The sequence below is a fragment of the Eschrichtius robustus genome, chromosome 3 (genome assembly GCF_028021215.1).
Source record: "Eschrichtius robustus isolate mEscRob2 chromosome 3, mEscRob2.pri, whole genome shotgun sequence".
NCBI classification, from domain to species: Eukaryota; Metazoa; Chordata; class Mammalia; order Artiodactyla; family Eschrichtiidae; genus Eschrichtius; species Eschrichtius robustus.
Window position 1 is genome coordinate 101567768 of NC_090826.1, and position 18698 is coordinate 101586465.

The 18698-nt window shown below is 33.9% G+C and overlaps 1 protein-coding gene across 2 annotated transcripts in view; it reads left to right on the top strand.

Moving 5' to 3' along the window:
* The window catches only part of SYCP1 (synaptonemal complex protein 1), a 166398-nt gene that overhangs the window by 55121 nt on the left and 92579 nt on the right, over nucleotides 1–18698 (top strand). For both annotated transcript variants that reach the window (XM_068538146.1, XM_068538148.1), the window contains exon 15: nucleotides 4943–5004. In XM_068538146.1, coding sequence (XP_068394247.1) covers nucleotides 4943–5004 — 62 coding nt within the window. The remainder of the gene's footprint in view (nucleotides 1–4942; nucleotides 5005–18698) is intronic.

Genomic DNA, 18698 nt, shown 5'->3' on the forward strand with positions numbered 1-18698 from the left:
GACAATTGCCATGGGTTTTTAGGCCCTGCATATGGGAAGAGAAGATTCCTTCCATAGAGTGTTATAAACGTGCACTTGATGCATTCTGAAGATTGTAGTGGCTGGCTAGGCAAGTCTGAAATGTGTAGGGTAGGCTGGAACTCTGGAGCATGGCCTGAAGCTGCTGCCCACGGGTGGAATGTCTTCCTCCTGTAGTCTTTTTTTTCTTAATTTAGTATTCAGAGGCCTTAATAGTAATTCTTAGTGGGAAATGTCTTATATTTTGATTGAATTTTGAAATTTCATTTATTAGCCATGTTGGGTTATGAACTATTTACAGGAAAATGTGACCCTATTTTATCATGTGGTGTTTTTAATACTCAACTTTCATGGCTAAAAGAGAGAGAAGTTTATAGTTATTTTGTGAATTTATGACCATTTAGTTAGCTAATTCTAATAAGTCTATGCTTCATATTTATAAAGCTTCATATTTACAACTGTGGAGAATTATAAACATTTTTTTCCAATTTTGGTGAAAAGAGTTATTTTATAAATTAAGATAATTCATGGATTGGCAGGCATTTTTCTGGAAATCTCTATAACTTTCTATAATCTTTATTATTAACTTTGAATACTTATATAATTAAAATAATTGTAAGCAGTAGTGCCTGTTAGGATGTTTGGTTGACCTTTGAAACCCTATTTATGATTTTCCTTTTGCAATGCTTACTTTTCCACTATAGACTAGACTCACAGTTTTGAACATCCAAAATTGTACTATCCAATGGTAAATAATATTTTTAGTTATTATTTTACATTAGAATGATTGTGAATGCATTTTTCACCCATTTTTTAAATCTTCCTTTAGAGCATAGCATACTGTCTTAAATCACTGCATATACCTATGTTCTTTAGAATTGGTCAATTGAATGTTTTAGACTAAGGAATAATGCAATCTGATATTGAATATAAGTGGCTGTTATTGTCATATTGAAAGATGGAATGCATAATATGATTTTTGTCTTAGTAGAGCAATATATTATGAGAAGTTTGGATAAGGAATTCCAGAACTGTGAAATAGTTCTATGTGTGTTTTTTAGCACTGTCTTAGGTGGAAACATATACAAGAAGTGAAATACCATATTCTTGAGAAATCTCTAATTATTGTAGGAGAAAGTTTGAATTCATAAAATCATTAGAACCATGTTTCAAAAATTAAAGGAGTGAGAGAGACTTCTATTTAGGATTAGGGAAGGAAGTATTAGAACTTCTATTTCTATTTATTTTTAATGCTTTATATATGTTTTATAATGACTAATATAATATATATATTTTATGTAAATTTATAAAATATAAATATGTATTTGTATTGTATAAATATTTATATATCTGGAGTGAATGCTCACAGATTTCTTATTGATGGAAATGTGTTAATGCTGTTAACAAGAGGAAGCCAAAGGTATCAATGTGGACTGCAGAGTTGGAAAAGACTTTATAGAAGAGGTAGATTTAAAAAACAAAGTAGAGTTTAAGGTATAGAGAGGATTTGGATAGTTGTAGAGAATGATGGAGTGTGCAAAATATTATGTTTAGGAGAGTATCATTAACAATGATGTAAGTACGCAACATTAGTTTATTTCCTTCTTTGGTTGATAGTATAATTCTCAAAACCAAAAAATCTTCTTTCTCCCTTATCTTTCACTTCTAATTGGTTATCTAATGCTGTTGTTTCTAACTCTTAATATCTAGCTCTTAAAATCTAACTAATATAAGAATTTTTAACTCTTAAATATCTTTTGAATCTTCCCCCTTTTCTTCATCTCCAGAGACCTAGAACAGTTCAAGTCCTCATTTCCTCTTTCCTGGTTTTTAGAGTTTCAAGCACATTCTCTTAGCCTAGGAGAGGGATGCATGTGAGTAACATAATGGACCACAAATTGTATCTGGGACATTATCATCAAACCATGCTTCATATTACCCTCATTTGTCCTCATCTTTGTTCATCTCTTTTTGTGTTTACTAGGCTTCTATTTGCTTTGGCCTTTATTCATAACCTTCTTTCTTACCGCAATAGCCCTCATTCTTACTGCATTGTTTCCTGGCTACACTTTGCATTCTTCCTTAATGATATTTTCATAGGCTTACATCTTGGTTAGTGTATGCCTCCATTGTCCCCTTAGGAGTTACAATCATTGAGCTATCCTAAGACCACTGTTATTCTCTGCACTCCTCAGATACAGCCTACTCTACCCCTTATATCTTGACATTAGATTGGAACCAGACATCTCTGACCAGAACTAATTGCAGCATCTTTAGAATCAATCTTTTTGTTTCCAGTCTTGTCTACCTTTTGTTCATTCTCTGCATTTATGCTAGAGTGTTCCTTTAAAAATACAAATCTGACTATTCTGTGTTGCAGATTTAAGAGCCATCTAATTGCCTAAGTTCAAACTCTTTGTCTCTTCATTGTTCATTTAAAGAATGAGGTAGTGCATACCAAGTAATTTAAAGACAACTGTAAATTCAGAATCTTTGTCAAATAGTTTTTTGTGTTTCTTTACTTGGTACAGTTTTCTTTGCTTCTTCATGTGTCTCCCATCTTCAGTTCAGTCTAATATAGCTCTAAACAGGTTTTACTCCTGTGGTCAGTTTTCTATCTCTGTGCCCACATTTATTTTCACTCTGGTTGTATAATAGATTCTCCCTCTAGTTTTTTCTATTGCTTCTTCTTTGGCTATTAGATACTACAATAACTATTGAAATTAGACTTAGATGTTTCTCATTTAGCTTTGGATATTAATTAGGAACATAACAGACATGGTCTTTGTTCTCATGAGATTTTGCACTCTACTTGGAGACACATAAAATGAATAATTACAAATAAATATTTAATTACAAATTGGGATAAGTGCTATGAAGGAAATGAAAATGACAAAATATAAGAAAATAATAAGGCCTAATCTAGATTTGGTGATCAAGGATGGCCTTAAACTGAGACGTAAATAAGTGAGATTTAGTTAAGGGAAAGCATGTGAGTTGGAGAGAGCTTTTCAGTCAGGAGGAAAAGCATGTAGAAATGCCCTGAGGTGTGAAGGAGCTTGGTTAATACATGTGAGTGAATGAAAACCTTTGTGACTAAGTGTAAGAAGAAATATGGAAAGGGGAATGAAGTGAGTATGGGGTGATAAGGACCAAATCAGGTAGGGCCAAGGAAAGGAATTTTGCTTTTATTCTTCTGGCAAAGGAACACCACTGAAAGATTTTAATTAGAGGAATGACATGATCTTGTTTGCATTTTTAAAGGATCATTGTCACTTCTGTATGGAAGGTAAATTTGATGTTGGGTGGGGAGTGTTGGTAGTGAGGAATAGAAGTGGAGAAATCAGATTGGAGGCTATTCAAATGGTACAGCTATGAAAGAATGTCTTTTAAAAATGGAATCATCACACTTCTCCTAGCATTTGGTGAGCCCATTAATCTGAGGACATTTTGTCTGTCTTCAGCTCTGAAAAATTTTCTTCCCTTTTTTCTTCTCTTCTCGTGTCATTGTTCTCTCTCTCCCTCTCACTCTCTCTCCGTAAGTCCCGATAAGTAGATTTTGCAAATTCTGGATCTATCCTTCATGTTTTAAAGTTTTTCCCTTACACTTTCTACCTTCTAGTTCTTTTTCTGCAGAACTTGGGGAAAAAATTTTTTTTTTTGCATCCTCCTCCTAATTCAATCTTCAGGTATGTTTGTTTTGCTATTTTAAAAATCTTAGTTGTCTATTTTAAATTTTTAAAGAGCTCTAGGTAATTTATTTCATGGCTATAGTATCCTGTTGGAACTTAACTATACTTAGCAATTATAAAATTTTTTCTCCTTGGATTTTATTTTAGTTCTCTTAATTGAATTTGTACCTCTCTTTCATGGTTTTGCTCTTCTTCACTAATTGTTGATTCTTGATTGTTTACTCATCTAAGTATTTGAGAATCCATATTCACCCACGTGTGTGTTGCAATCTGATTCTTCTGATTATGGGGAGAGATGGGAGGTGCTATAAGGAAGGGTGGGCTTGGTAGCCTGTCTTTTGGTTATAGGGAATGCTTATTTTGCTTAGAGTTTATGAGCTGGGAATTAGTCCCTTTGGGTCTAACTCCCAGAATCCTTGATTTAACCTGAGATGGGCTGTGTGGTGGGGGGTGTGGTCACCTGGTATAGTTGTTCACATAACCTTATTGAATTAATATGAGTTCTCCCCCTTCAGCCTCCAAGGATTCTTCAACGTTTTGGTTTGTTAACGTTAGGCTGTCTTGTTTTGTTAATGTGTGTGTGTGTGTGTGTGTGTGTGTGTGTGTGTATATATATAAAATTTTTCTTTTAATTTATGGGATTGGGGGTGAGAGAGAGTGGACACATACTCAGTCTACTGTCTTTATTTTATTTTATTAAAAAAAAATTACTTATTTATTTTGGTTGCGTGGGTCTTGGTTGTGGCATGTGGGAACTTTTAGTTGCGGTGTGTGGACTTCTTAGTTGCGGCATGCATGTGGGATCTAGTTCCTTGACCAGGGATCGAACCCGGGCCCCCTGCACTGGGAGCATGGAGTCTTACCCACTGGACCACCAGGGAAGTCCCAATCAGTCCACTGTCTTTAACCAATCCTTGAGTTTTAAAAAATAAACTATTTTTACCTAAGCTGTGTGACTTCATTTTATATAGATCCATTGCTTATTTTGTTTAATGAACTTTGGGCTCATTTGGTTGTGGAATTAATTTTATAGAAACAGTACTATTAATATTTATCCATTATTATTTAGCATAGTTCCATTTGGACTTCCTCTATGCTTTACAGCACTCTAGTTGCATTAACCCATCTCTTTTGGTTTTTCCCTTTCAAATGGAATTCTTATTTCTTGTCTCTCCTTTCCCATTTTTTTAAATCCAGCTTTTAACGCACTTATATTCTTTTGATTTTTTTAGAAGAGATGACTAAGCTTAAAAATAACAAAGAAGTAGAACTTGAAGAATTGAAAAAAATCTTGGTAAGTGTATGGTTTCTCTTATTAATATGTAGCAGTTATTTTTCAAAATAGTATTAAATCCAGTGACTTAGACTCTCATCCTATAGATGTCTTATGGTAGTTTTTCAACTAAAATATAAAAAAACTACATTTGGTTTTAGTGAAGCCACATTTCTTATCTCTATCAATTTTTATAGTATATTTTGATAACTGTCGGTGTAGGTGTTTATATTACTTAAGCATGTGTTGATAGTACATTTAAGTGAGATCAAATATGCCTATTATGTAGCTGATTGTAAATTTGGTGTGTGTTTGATAACTTTGAGCCACAAAGCTGCAATTTTGAGAAAGATATGTATGATATCTATTCAGTACCTATGTTTAGTATTCAAATAGAATCATATTTAATGAATTTGTTAGGATAAGGCTTCATTATGTTTTACTTGATTATAGTGTGTAGAGCATGGGTTGGTAAACTTTTTTTGTAAAGGACTAGATAGTAAATATTTTAGGCTTTGTGGCTATATACAGAATGTTAATTTTCTCCTCCCCCTCCATTTTTTTTCTTTTATTTTTAACAATCTTATAAAAATGTAAGAACCATTCTTAGTTCAAGGGCCTACAAAAGAAGGTTGTGGGCTGATTTTGTCTCAGAGGCTGTAGTTTGCCAACCTTTGCTTATAGAAGACAATATTGTTTATGATTACAGATCTTTGAGTTTGGGTTTAACCAATCACATCTCTACCTGATTTTGCAACTCCTAATTCTTCCATCTCTTGGGAAGCACTATTTCCAAATGCTTATCCTTTCTTCAGTGAATTGCTTTTGCACAAATTCTTGCAAATAATAATATTTACATTTCTTTCAAATTTGATAATGTAAATTTATACTTCAGGTCTCAGCTTAAATATCAATTCTTTAGAAATCTCTCTTGACATTCCTAGCTAGTTTAGGTCTCTATATAGCTTGTTCCTATAGCACCCTGAATTTTTCCTTTATAGCACTTATAACAAATGAAATTTATTTTTGGTATAATTATTTAAGGCTTTTTTCACCCTTTAGAGTCTCCTTTACTTAGCACAGTAGATGGCACATAGTAGGTGGTCAATAAATAAATAGTGGAATGCTCCAATAAGGGCTAAGAACCTTTGTCCTGTTTGCCCTGTAACCTCAGTACTTAGCACAGTAACTGACACTTTGTAAGCACTTAATAAATATTTGTTGAATGAATTAATACTAAAGTATTATTTTTACACTCCTACATGGACAAGGATTGGTTTAGGTTTTGTTATATTTGAATAGCCGGTAGAGCATAATTAATATCTTGGTCCTTAGAATCATAATGCTTTGATGGTATCCAGCTTTTTACTTCTTAATTGTATGACCTAGAGCAATTTACCTAAATTCTTGATGCCTTGGTTTTTCCATGAAAATGGTTTTTCCATTTTTATGAAATGGGGGAAATAATTGTACATATCTCATAGGGTGGTTGTGAGGGATGGATAAGATACATTTATTCATTTAACAAATATTTGTTGAGTTCCTTTTATGGTATACTCTGGGGATGCACTGGGGAGCAAATGGATGCATATCCTGTTTTCATGGAGCTAGTCATGAAATACTCACACTTAAATACAAGCAGTCATTCAAAGGTAATATTACAATGGTGTCAAGGGCAATAAAGGATTAGTTCACAGTGTAATAAAGGGATTTGAACTATTTAGAGAGTTTAGGAGATGTTTTTTGAAAAAGTAAAGATTGAACTGGAATCCAGAGAAGGAAGGGAAGTGCTTATCAGGTGGAGAAAATATGTGCAAAGTTTCTTTGATAGGAAGGAGTATGGTGAATACAACATGGAGTGAAAGAAAGAGTGTGGTGCAAAATGAGGCTAGAGAGGTAGTAGGAGCCTGTTAATTCATGGCCCTTTAAAATCATATCAACAGAATTTTATGTTTATCCTAAGAGGAATGAGAAGCTCTAAAGCATTTCAGCAGGGAGTAAATTGGTCAGATTTGCAATTTGAAGAGCTCATTTGGTTTGCAGTACGGAGAACACAATATATTAAGATAGAACAGTTAAGAATAGACAGACAATCACAGGAGCCAGAGAAGAGAACTTAGGCTGGGAGATGATGGTAGTAGTGAGATACTACTTTGAGAGATATTTAAGATTTAAATACTTTGGATTGATGTAGAGTGTAGAGTATTGGTAATACCATTTGTTGAAAAGACTCTCCTTTTTCTTTATGTATGTATGTGTGTATGTATGTATTTATTTTTTTGGCTGCACCAAGCGGCTTGCGGGATCTAAGTTCCTCGACCAGGGATTGAACCTGAGCTCTTGGCAGTGAAAGTGCAGAGTCCTAACCATTGGACCGCCAGGGAATTCCTAAGACTCCTTTTTCTATTGAGTTACTTTTGCACATTTATAAAAGAAATCAATTGACCATATTTGTGTGGGTCTACTTCTGGGCTATTTCTATTTCATTGACTTTTGTGGTCTATCCATTCACCAGTGTTTTGTTTATTGTAGCTTTATAGTGAGTCTTAGATTTGGGTAGTGTGATTCCTCCAGCTTTATTATTCTTTTGCATATAAATTTTATTTTTTAAATGTATTTATTTTTTGCATCTAATTGTATTTTATTTTATTTTTTCTTCCAGTTTTCTTGAGATATAATTGTCATACAGCACTGTATAAGTTTAAGGTCTACAGCATAATGATTTGACTTACATACATTACAATAAGTCTACATCCATCATCTCATATAGATACAAAATGAAAGAAATAGAAAAAAAATTTTCCTTGTGATGAGAACTGTTAAGATTTACTATCTTAACAACTTTCATAAATAACATACAGCAGTGTGAATTATATCACATTGTACGTTACATCCCTAGTACTGTTTATCTTATAACTGGAAGTTTGTGCCTTTTGGCAGTCTTCGTCCAACTCCTTGTCCTCCCTTATTTTCCCCACCACCATAACCATAAATCTCATCTCTGTTTTATGACTTTGTTTGTTTTGAAGTATAATTGACCTAAAACAGTATGCTAGTTCCTGTTGCACACCAGTGATTTGATATTTCTGTACATTTCGAAATGTTCACTGTGATAAGTCTAGTTACAGTATGTCACCATACAAAGATATTACATGGGTATTGACTATATTCCCCACACTGTACATTTCATACCTGTGACTCATTTATTTTGCAACTGGAAGTTTGTACCTCTTAGTCTTCTTTGCCTATTTCTTTCCTACCCTCACCTCTCTCCCCTCTGGCAACCACCTGTTTTTCCACTGTATCTATAACTCTGTTTCTGTTTTGTTGTGTCTGTTCATTTGTTTTGTTTTTTAGATTTCACATATAAGTGAAATCATACAGTATTTGCCTTTCTCTGTATGACTTATTTCAACATAATACCCTCTGGGTCCACCTATTTGTTGCAAATGACAAGATTTTGTTTTTTTTATGGCTGTTATATATCTATCTATCTTTCTCACATATTCTTTATCTGTTCATCAATTGATGGGCATTTATGTTGCTTCCATATCTTAGCTATTGTAAATAATGCTGCAGTGCACATAAGGGTGCATATATCTTTTTGAATTAGTGTTTTTGTTTCCTTCAGATAAATTCTCAGAAGTGAAATTGCTAGATCATATGGCAATTGTATTTTAAATTTTTTGAGAAACCTCCATCCTGTTTTCCATAGTGGCTGCACCAATTTACATTCCCACCAACAATGCATGAGGGTTCCCTTTGTTCCACATCCTCACCAACACTTATCTCTTATCTTTTGATAATAGCCATTCTGACAGATGGGAGGTGGTATCTAATTGTGGTTTTGATTTGCCTTTCCCTGATTAGTGGTGATGAGCATCTTTTCATGTGCCGGTTGGACATCTTTATGTCTTTGGAAAAATCTCTCTTCAGATCCTTTTCCCTGTCCTATTTTATAATGGGGTTGTTTGTTTTTTTTGATGTTGAGTTGTATGAGTTCTTTGTTTCTTTGTATGTTGTGGATGTTAACCCCTTTTGGATGTATCATTTGCAAATATTTTCTCCCATTCAGTAGGTGGCCTTTTCATTTTTTTGATAGTTTCCTTTTCTATGCAAAGTCTTTTAGTTTGATATAGTCCAATTTGTTTATTTTGATTTTGTTTCCCTTGCCTGAGGAAACATATCCAAAAAAAATATTGCTAACACTGATGTCAAATAGTGTACTGCCTATGTTTTCTCCTAGGAATTTTATGGTTTCATGTCTTGCATTTAAGTCTTCAATCCGTTTTGAATTTATTTTTGTGCATGGTGTGAGAGAGTAGTCCAGTTTGATTCTTTTGCATGTAGCTGTCCAGTGTTCCCAATACCATTTATTAAAGAGGCTGTCTTTTCCCCATTGTATTTCTTGCTCTTTTGTTGTAGGTTAATTGATTATATAAGCATGGGCTTAGTTCTGCGCTCTCTGTTCTGTTCCATTGATCTACGTGTCTGTTTTGGTGCCAGTACCATACTGTTTTGATGACTGTAGCTTTGTGGTAGAGTTTGAAATCAGGGAGCATGATACCTCCTGCTTTGTTCTTTCTCAAGATCGTTTTGGCAATCTGAGGTCTTTTGTGTTTCCATACAAATTTTAGAATTATTGTAGTATAGTGAAAAATGCCATTGTTATTTTGATAGGGAATGCATTGAATTTGTAGATTGCCTTGGGTAGTGTGGTTGTTTTAATGACATTAATTCTTTGAGTCCATGAATATGGTATATCTTTTCATCTTTTTCTTGTTTGTTTTCAGTTTCTTTCATCAGTGTCTTATACTTTTCCAGGTAGAGATTTTTACTTCCTTACTTAGAGTTATTCATAGGTATTTTATTCTCCTTGATGTGATTGTAAATGGGATTGCTTTCTTAATTTCTCTTTCTGATAGTTTGTTGTTAGTATATAGAACTGCAACAGATTTCTGTGTATTAATTTTGTATCCTGTAACTTTACCGAATTCATGGATGAGTTCTAGTAGATTTTTGGTGGTGTCTTTAGGGTTTTCTGTTTACAGTATCATGTCATATGCACACAGTGACAGTTTTACTTCTTCCTTTCCGATTTGGATTCTTTTTATTTCTTTTTCTTGTATGATAGATGTGGCTAGGATTTCCAATTCTTTGTTAGGTAGAAGTGGTGAGTGTGGGCATCCTTGTCTTGTTCCTGATTTTAAAGGAAATACTTTTGACTGTTGAGTATGATGTTAGCTGTGGGCTTGTCATATATGACCTTTATTATGTTGAGATATGTTCCCTCTATACTCACTTTCTGGAGAGTTTTTAACATAAATGGATATTGAATTTTGTCAAAAACTTTTTCCACATCTATTGAGATGATCATATAATTTTTATTCTTCAACTGGTTAATGTGGTGTATCACATTAATGTGCAGATATTGAGCCATCCTTGCATCCCTGGGATAAATCCCACTTGATCATGGTGTATGATCCTTTTAATGTATTGTTGAATTTGGTTTCCTAATATTTTGTTGAGGATTTTTGTATCTATGTTCGTCAATGATATTGGCCTGTAATCTTTTGTTTTTGTGATATCTTTGACTGGTTTTGCTAATAGGATAATACTGGCCTGGCAGGATTAGTTTGGAAGAGTTCCTACCTCTGCAGTTTTTTGGAATAGTTTGAGAAGGATAGGTTTTAATTCCCCTCTAAATGTTTGGTAGAATTCACCTATGAAGCCATCTGGTCCTGGCCTTTTGTTTGTTGGAAATTTTTAAAATTACTGATTCAATTTCATTACTGGTACTTGGTCTGTTTATTCTTTCTATGTCTTCCTGGTTCAGTCTTAGAAAATGTACAATTCTAGGAATTTGTCCTTTTCTTCTAGGCTGTCCATTTTATTGGTGTAAAATTGTTCATAGTAATCTCTCATGATCCTTTGTATTTCTGTGGTATTGGTTGTATTTATCCTTTTTTATTTCTGATTTTATTGATTTGGGCCCTGTTTTTCTCTTGATGAGTCTCTTATTAAAGTTTATCAATTTTGTCTATTTTTTCAAATAACCAGCTCTTAGTTTTGTTGATCTTTTCTATTGTTTTCTTAGTCTCTCTTTTTAAAAATTTAGTTCTGATTTTTATGATTTTCTTCCTTCTACTAACTTTGGGTTTTGTGTGTTCTTTTTCTACTTCCTTTGGGTGTAAGTTTAAACTATTTATTTGAGATTTTTCTTGTTTCCTGAGAGGTAGACTTGTATCACTGTAAACCTCCCTCTTAGAACTGCTTTTGCTGCATTGCTTAGATTTTGGATTGTTGTGTTTTCATTTTCATTTGTCACCACGTATTTTCTGATTTATTCTTTGATTTCTTCAGTGATCCATTGGTTGTTTAGTAGCATATTGTTTAGTCTTCGCATGTTTGGGAGTTTTTTCCCTTGTAGTTTTTTTCTTTGTAGTTGATTTCTAGTCTCATAGTGTTGTGGTCAGAAAAGATGCTTGATATGAATTGAATTTTTTTAAATTTACTGATTTTTTTTTGTGGCCTAGCATGTGGTCTATCCTGGAAAAGGTTCCATGTATACTTGAAAAGAATGTCTAGTCTGCTGCTTTTGGATGGAATGTTCTGTATAGATATATTGAGTCCTTTTGGTCTAATGTGTCATCAAAGGCCAGTGTTTTATTGATTTTCTGTCTGGATAATCTGTCTATTGATGTAAGTGGGATGTTAAAGTTCCCTGCTGTTATTGTGTTACTGTCAATTACTCCCTTTATGTCTGTTAATGTTGGCACTATGTATTTAGGTACTTCTATATGTTTGTAGGTACTTCTATGTATTTAGGTACTTCTATATGTTTGTAGGCACTATGTATTTAGGTACTTCTATATGTTTGTAGGTACTATGTATGTAGGTACTTCTATATATATGTGCATATATATTTATAATTATTATATCATCCTTTTGATTAATCCCTTGATCATTATGTAATGTACTTCTTTGTCTCTTGTAACAGTCTTTGTTTTACTTTGTCTGATATAAGTATTGTTACCCTGGCTTTCTTTTGATTTACATTTTCATGGAATACCTTTTTCCATGCCCTCACTTTTAGTCTGTGTCTTTAGATCTGAAGTGAGTCTCTTGTAAGCAGCATATATATGGATCTTGTTTTTTTGCCCATTCAGGCACTCTGTGTCTTTTGTTGGGAGAATTTAGTCCATTAGTCCATTTCTTTTAAAGTAATTACTGATAGGTATGTTCTTATTGCTGTTTTAAAATTGGTTTTGTTGTATTTTTCAAAGTTAGACAGGTTTATTTTTTTGTAAGACCTGTCAGAGCTTTCTTTCTTCCTCTTTTTTTTGTTGAACTATAGTTGATTTACAATATTGTGTTATTTTCAGGTGTATAGCATAGTGATTCGGTTTTTTGCAGATTATATTCCATTATAGGTTATCAAAAGATATTGGGTGTAATTCTGTGTGCTATACAGTATATTCTTGTTGCATATCTATTTTATTTATGGTAGTTTGTATTTGTTAACAGCATACCCCTAATTTGCCCCTCCCCACTTCCCTCTCCCCTTTGGTAACTACAAGTTTGTTTTCTACATCTGTGATTCTGTTTCTGTTTTGCATATACATTCATTTGTATTATTTTTTAGATTCCACATGTGATATAATGTAGTATTTGTATTTCTCTCTCTGACTTATTTTACTAAGCATAATATTCTCTAGGTCTGTCCATGTTGCTGCAAATGGCAGTATTTCATTCTTTTTTATGGCTGAGTAATATTCTATTTTGTGTGGTGTGTGTGTGTGTGTGTGTGTGTGTGTGTGTGTGTGTGTGTGTGTGTGTGTACATCTTAATCCAGTCATCTGTTGATGGGTACTTGAGTAGCTTCCGTGTTTCTGTGTCTTGGCTGTTGTAAATAGTGCTCCTGTGAACGTTGCGGTGCATATATCTTTTTGAATTAGTGTTTTAGGTTTTTTGGATATGTGCCCAGGAGTGGAATTGCTTCATCATATGGTAATTCTGTTTTTAGTATTTTAAAGGAACCTCTATACTGTTTTCCATAGTGGCTGCACCAATTTACATTCCCACCAACAGTGTACCAGGGTTCCCTTTTCTCCACATCCTCTCCAATGTTTGTTATTTGTAGACTTTTGATGAGAGCCATTCTCAGAGGTGTGAGGTGATATTTAATTGTGGTTTTGATTTGCATTTCTCTGATAATTAGTGATGTTGAGCATCTTTTCATGTGCCTGTTAGCCATTTGTGTATCTTCTTTGGAGAAATGTCTATACAAGTCTTCTGTCCATTTTCTGATTGGATTGGTTGTTTTTGATATTGAGTTGTATGAGGTGTTTGTATATTTTGAATATTAAAACTCCTTGTCAGTCATATCATTTGCAAATATTTTCTCCTATTTTGTAGGTTGTCTTTTTGTTTTGTCGATGGTTTCCTTTACGGTGCAAAAGATTTTAAGTTTAATAGGGTCCCATGTATTTATTTTTGCTTTTATTTCTTTTGCCTTAGGAGACTGATCCAAGAAAATATTGCTATGATTTATGTTAAAGAGTGTTCTGCCTATGTTTTTCTCTAGGACTTTTATGGTTTCCAGTCTTACATTTAGGTTTTTAATCCATTTTGTGTTATTTTTATATATGGTGTTAGAGAATGTTCTGATTTCATTCTTTTACATGTAGCTGTCCAGTTTTCCCAGCACCAAAGAGACTGTCTTTTCTCCATTGTACATTCTTGCCCCCTTTGTTGTAGATTAATTGACAATAGGTGTGTGGATTTATTTCTGGGCTCTATTTTGTTCCATTCATCTCTGTGTCTGGTTTTGTACCAGTACCATACTGTCTTGATTACTGTAGCTTTGTAGTATAGTCTGAAGTCTCTGAGGATTATACTTTCAGCTTTGTTGTTTTGTTTTTCAGGATTGCTTTGGCAACTCATGGTCTTTCGTGGTTCTATATGTATTTTAGGATTATTTGTCCTAGTTCTGTGAAAAATGTCATGGGTATTTTGACAGGGATTGCATTAAATTTGTAGATTGCTTTGGGTGGTATGGCCATATTAATAATATTAATTCTTCCAATCCAAGAGCACAGGATATCTTTCCATTTCTTTGAATCATCTCCTATTTCCTTCATCAGTGTTTTATAGTTTGCAGAGTTTTCACCTCCTTGTTTAAGGTTATTCCTAGGTATTTTATTTTTCTGATGAAATTTTAAATGGGATTTTTTTTTTACTTTCTCTTTTTGATAATTCATTATTAGTGTATAGAAATGCAACAGATTTCTGTGTATTAATTTTGTGTCCTGCAACTTTACCGAATTCATTGATGAGCTCAAGTAGTTTTTTGGTAGCATCTTTAGTACATCTTAATCTTGTATTCTGCAATCTTGTTGAATTCATCTTTTAGTTCTAATAGTTTTTGGGTGGAGGCTTTAGGGTACTTTGTATAGAGTATCATGTAATCTGCAAATAGTAACAGTTTTACCCCTTTCTTTCCAATTTTGATACTTGTTTTTCCTTCTTGTCTGATTGCTGTGAGTAGGACTTTCAATACTATGTTAAATAGATGTGGTGAGAGTGGGCATTCTTGTCTAGTTCCTGCATTTGGTGGGAAGTCTTTCAGCTTTTCACTGTTGAATACTACTTTGGCTGTGGGTTTTTCATATATGGCCTTTATTATGTTGAGATATGTTTACTCTATACCAACTTTGATGAGAGCTTTTATTGCGAATGGCTGTTGAATTTTGTCAAACATTTTTTTCTGCATCTGTTGGAATGATCATGGGTGTTTTTTTATCTTTCCTTCTGTTAATGTGGTGTATCACATTGATTGACTTGCATATGTTGAACCAGCCTTGTGGCCCTGGAATAAATCCAACTTGATCATGGTGCATGATCTTTTTATGTATTGTTGAATTTGGTTTGCTAATATTTTGTTGAAGATTTTTACATATATATTCATAAAATATATTTTCTTTTCTTTCTAGTGTCTTTGTCTGATTTTGGTATCAGGGTAACAGTGGCCTTGTGGAACGAATTTGGGAGTGTTTCCTCTTCAATTTGGGGGAATAGTTTGAGAAGGATAGGTCTTAGCTCTTCTTTATATGTTTAGTAGAATTATCCTGTGAAGTTATCCTGTTCTGGACTTTTGTTTGCTGGGAGTTTATTACAGATTCAATTTCCCTTTTAGTGAGCAGTCTGTTTCAATTGTCTGTTTCTTCTTGACTCAGTCTTGGCAGGCTGTATGTTTCTAGGAATGTGTCCATTTCTTCTAGGTTGTTTAGTTTATTGGCATATAATTGTTGATAACATTCTCATGACTTTTTGTATCTCTGTGGTATTGGCTGTTATTTTTCCTCTTTCATTTCTTACTTTGTTTGTTTGGGTCCTCTTTTTTTTCTTCTTGGTGAGTCTGGCTAAAGGTTTATCAATTTTGTCAAAAAATCAGCTCTTGTTTTTATTGATATTTTCTTTTATTTTTGGTCTCTTATTTATTTCCTCTCTGATCTTTATTGTTTCCTTCCTTCTGCTGACTTTTGTCTTTGTTTTTCTTTTTCTAATTCATTTAGGTGATAGGCTAGGTTGTTTGTGATTTTCTTTGTTTCTTGAGGAAAGCCTGTATCACTATAAACCTCTCTCTTAGAACTGCTTTTGCTGCATCCTATAGATTTTGGAAAGTTGTGTTTTCATTTTCCTCAAGGTATTTTGATTTCCCCTTTGATTTCATTGGTGACCCCCCCCTTTTTTTTTTTAGTAGCATGTTGTTTAGTTGCCACATGGTTGTTCTTTTCCCATTTTTCTTTCTGTAGTTGATTTCTAGTTTCATACAATTATTGGAAAAGATGCTTGATAAAATTTCTGTCCTCCTAAATTTGTTGAGGCTTGTTTTGTGATGTAGTATATGATCTATCCTGGAGAATGTTCTATGTCAACTTGAAAAGAATGTGTATTCTGCTTTTTTTTGAGTGTAGCATCCTGTACATAGCAATTAAGTCCAGCTGGTCTACTGTGTCATATGGGACCTCTGTTGCCTTATAGATTTTCTGTCTGGATGATCTGTCCATTGATGTCAGTCAAGTGTTAAAGTCTCCTATTATCATTGTATTATTTTCAGTTTCTCCCTTTATGTATGTTAGTATTTAAATGTTTAGTGCTCCTGTATTGGGTGCGTGTATGTTAACAAGAGTAAAATCCTCTTCTTGTATTGATACCTTTATCATTGTATGATGCTCTTCTTTATCTTTTGTTATAGCCTTTGTTTTTAAACATATTTGGTCTGATATGAGTATTGCTACCCCCACTTTCTTGTTTCTGTTTGCATGAAATCTTTTTCCATCTGCTTACTTTCAGTCTGTGTATTTCACTCTGAAGTGAATCTCTTGTAGTTAGCATATTGAAGGCTCTTGGTTTTTTTTAATCCAATCACCCACCATATATTTTGATGGGAGCATTTAGTCTATTAAAATTGAGCATAATTGATCAGAGGGCAGACAGCAGAAGCAAGAAAAACTACAATCCTGCAGCCTGTGGAACAAAAACCACATTCACAGAAAGACAGACAAGATGAAAAGGCAGAGGGCTATATACCAGATGAAGGAACAAGATAAAACCCCAGAAAAACAACTAAATGAAGTGGAGATAGGCAACCTTCCAGAAAAAGAATTCAGAAAAATGATAGTGAAGCTGATCCAGGACCTCAGAATAAGAATGGAGGAAAAGATCGAGAAGATGCAAGAAGTGTTTAACAAAGACCTAGAAGAATTAAAGAACAAACAGAGATGAAAAATACAATAACTGAAATGAAAACTACACTAGAAGGAATCAATAGCAGAATAACTGAAGCAGAAGAACGGATAAGTGACCTGGAAGACAGAATGGTGGAATTCACTGCTGCAGAAAAGACTAAAGAAAAAAGAATGAAATGAAATGAAGACAGCCTAAGAGACCTCTGGGACAACAATAAACACAACAACATTCGCATAATAGGGGTCCCAGAAGGAGAAGAGAGAGAGAAAGGACCAGAGAAAATATTTGAAGAGATTATAGTCAAAAACTTCCCTAACATGGGAAAGGAAATAGCCACCCAAGTCCAGGAAGTGCAGAGAGCCATACAGGATAAACCCAAGGAGAAACACGCCGAGACACATAGTAATCAAATTGGCAAAAATTAAAGACAAAGAAAAATTATTGAAAGCAACAAGGGAAAAACGACAAATAACATACAAGGGAACTCCCATAAGGTTAACTAACAGCTGACTTCTCAGCAGAAACTCTACAAGCCAGAAGGGAGTGGCATGATATACTTAAAGTGATGAAAGGGAAGAACCTACAACCAAGATTACTCTACCTGGCAAGGATCTCATTTAGATTCGATGGAGAAATCAAAAGCTTTACAGACAAGCAAAAGCTAAGAGAATTCAGCACCACCAAACCAGCTCTACAACAAATGCTAAAGGAACTTTGCTAAGTGGGAAACACAAGAGAAGAAAAGGACCTACAAGAACAAACCCAGAACAATTAAGAAAATGGTCATAGGAACATACATATTGATAATTACCTTAAACATGAATGGATTAAATGCTCCAACCAAAAGACACAGGCTTGCTGAATGGATACAAAAACAAGACGCATACATATGCTGTCTACAGGAGACCCACTTCAGACCTAGGGACACATACAGACTGAAAGTGAGGGCATGGAAAAAGATATTCCATGCAAATGGAAATCAAAAGAAAGCTGGAGTAGCAATACTCATATCGGATAAAATAGACTTTAAAATAAAGAATGTTACAAGAGACAAGGAAGGACACTACATAATGATCAAGGGATCAATCCAAGAAGAAGATATAACAATTATAAATATATATGCACCCAACATAGGAGCACGTCAATAGATAAGGCAACTGCTAACAGCTATAAAAGAGGAAATCGACAGTAACACAATAATAGTGGGGGACTTTAACACCTCACTTACACCAATGGACAGATCATCCAAACAGAATATTAATAAGGAACCACAAGCTTTAAATGACACACTAGACCAGATAGATTTAATTGATATTTATAGGACATTCCATCCCAAAACAGCAGATTACACTTTCTTCTCAAGTGCGCACTGAACATTCTCCAGGATAGATCACATCTTGGGTCACAAATCAAGCCTCAGTAAATTTAAGAAAATTGAAATCATATCAAGCATCTTTTCTGACCACAATGCTATGGATTAGAAATGAATTACAGGGAAAAAAATGTAAAAAACACAAATGCATGAAGGCTAAACAATACGTTACTAAATAACCAAGAGATCACTGAAGAAATCAAAGAGGAAATCAAAAAATGCCTAGAGACAAATGACAATGAATACACGATGATCCAAAACCTATGGGATGCAGCAAAAGCAGTTCTAAGAGGGAAGTTTATAGCTATACAAGCCTATCTAAAGAAACAGGAAAAATCTCAGATAAACAATCTAACCTTACACCTAAAGGAACTAGAGAAAGAAGAACAACAAAACCCAAAGTTAGCAGAAGGAAAGAAATCATAAAGATCAGAGAGGAAATAAATGAAATAGAAACAAAAAACAATAGCAAAGATCAATAAAACTAAAAACTGGTTCTTTGAGAAGATAAACAAAATTGGTAAGCCATTAGCCAGACTCATCAAGAAAAAGAAGGAGAGGACTCAAATCAATAAAATCAGAAATGAGA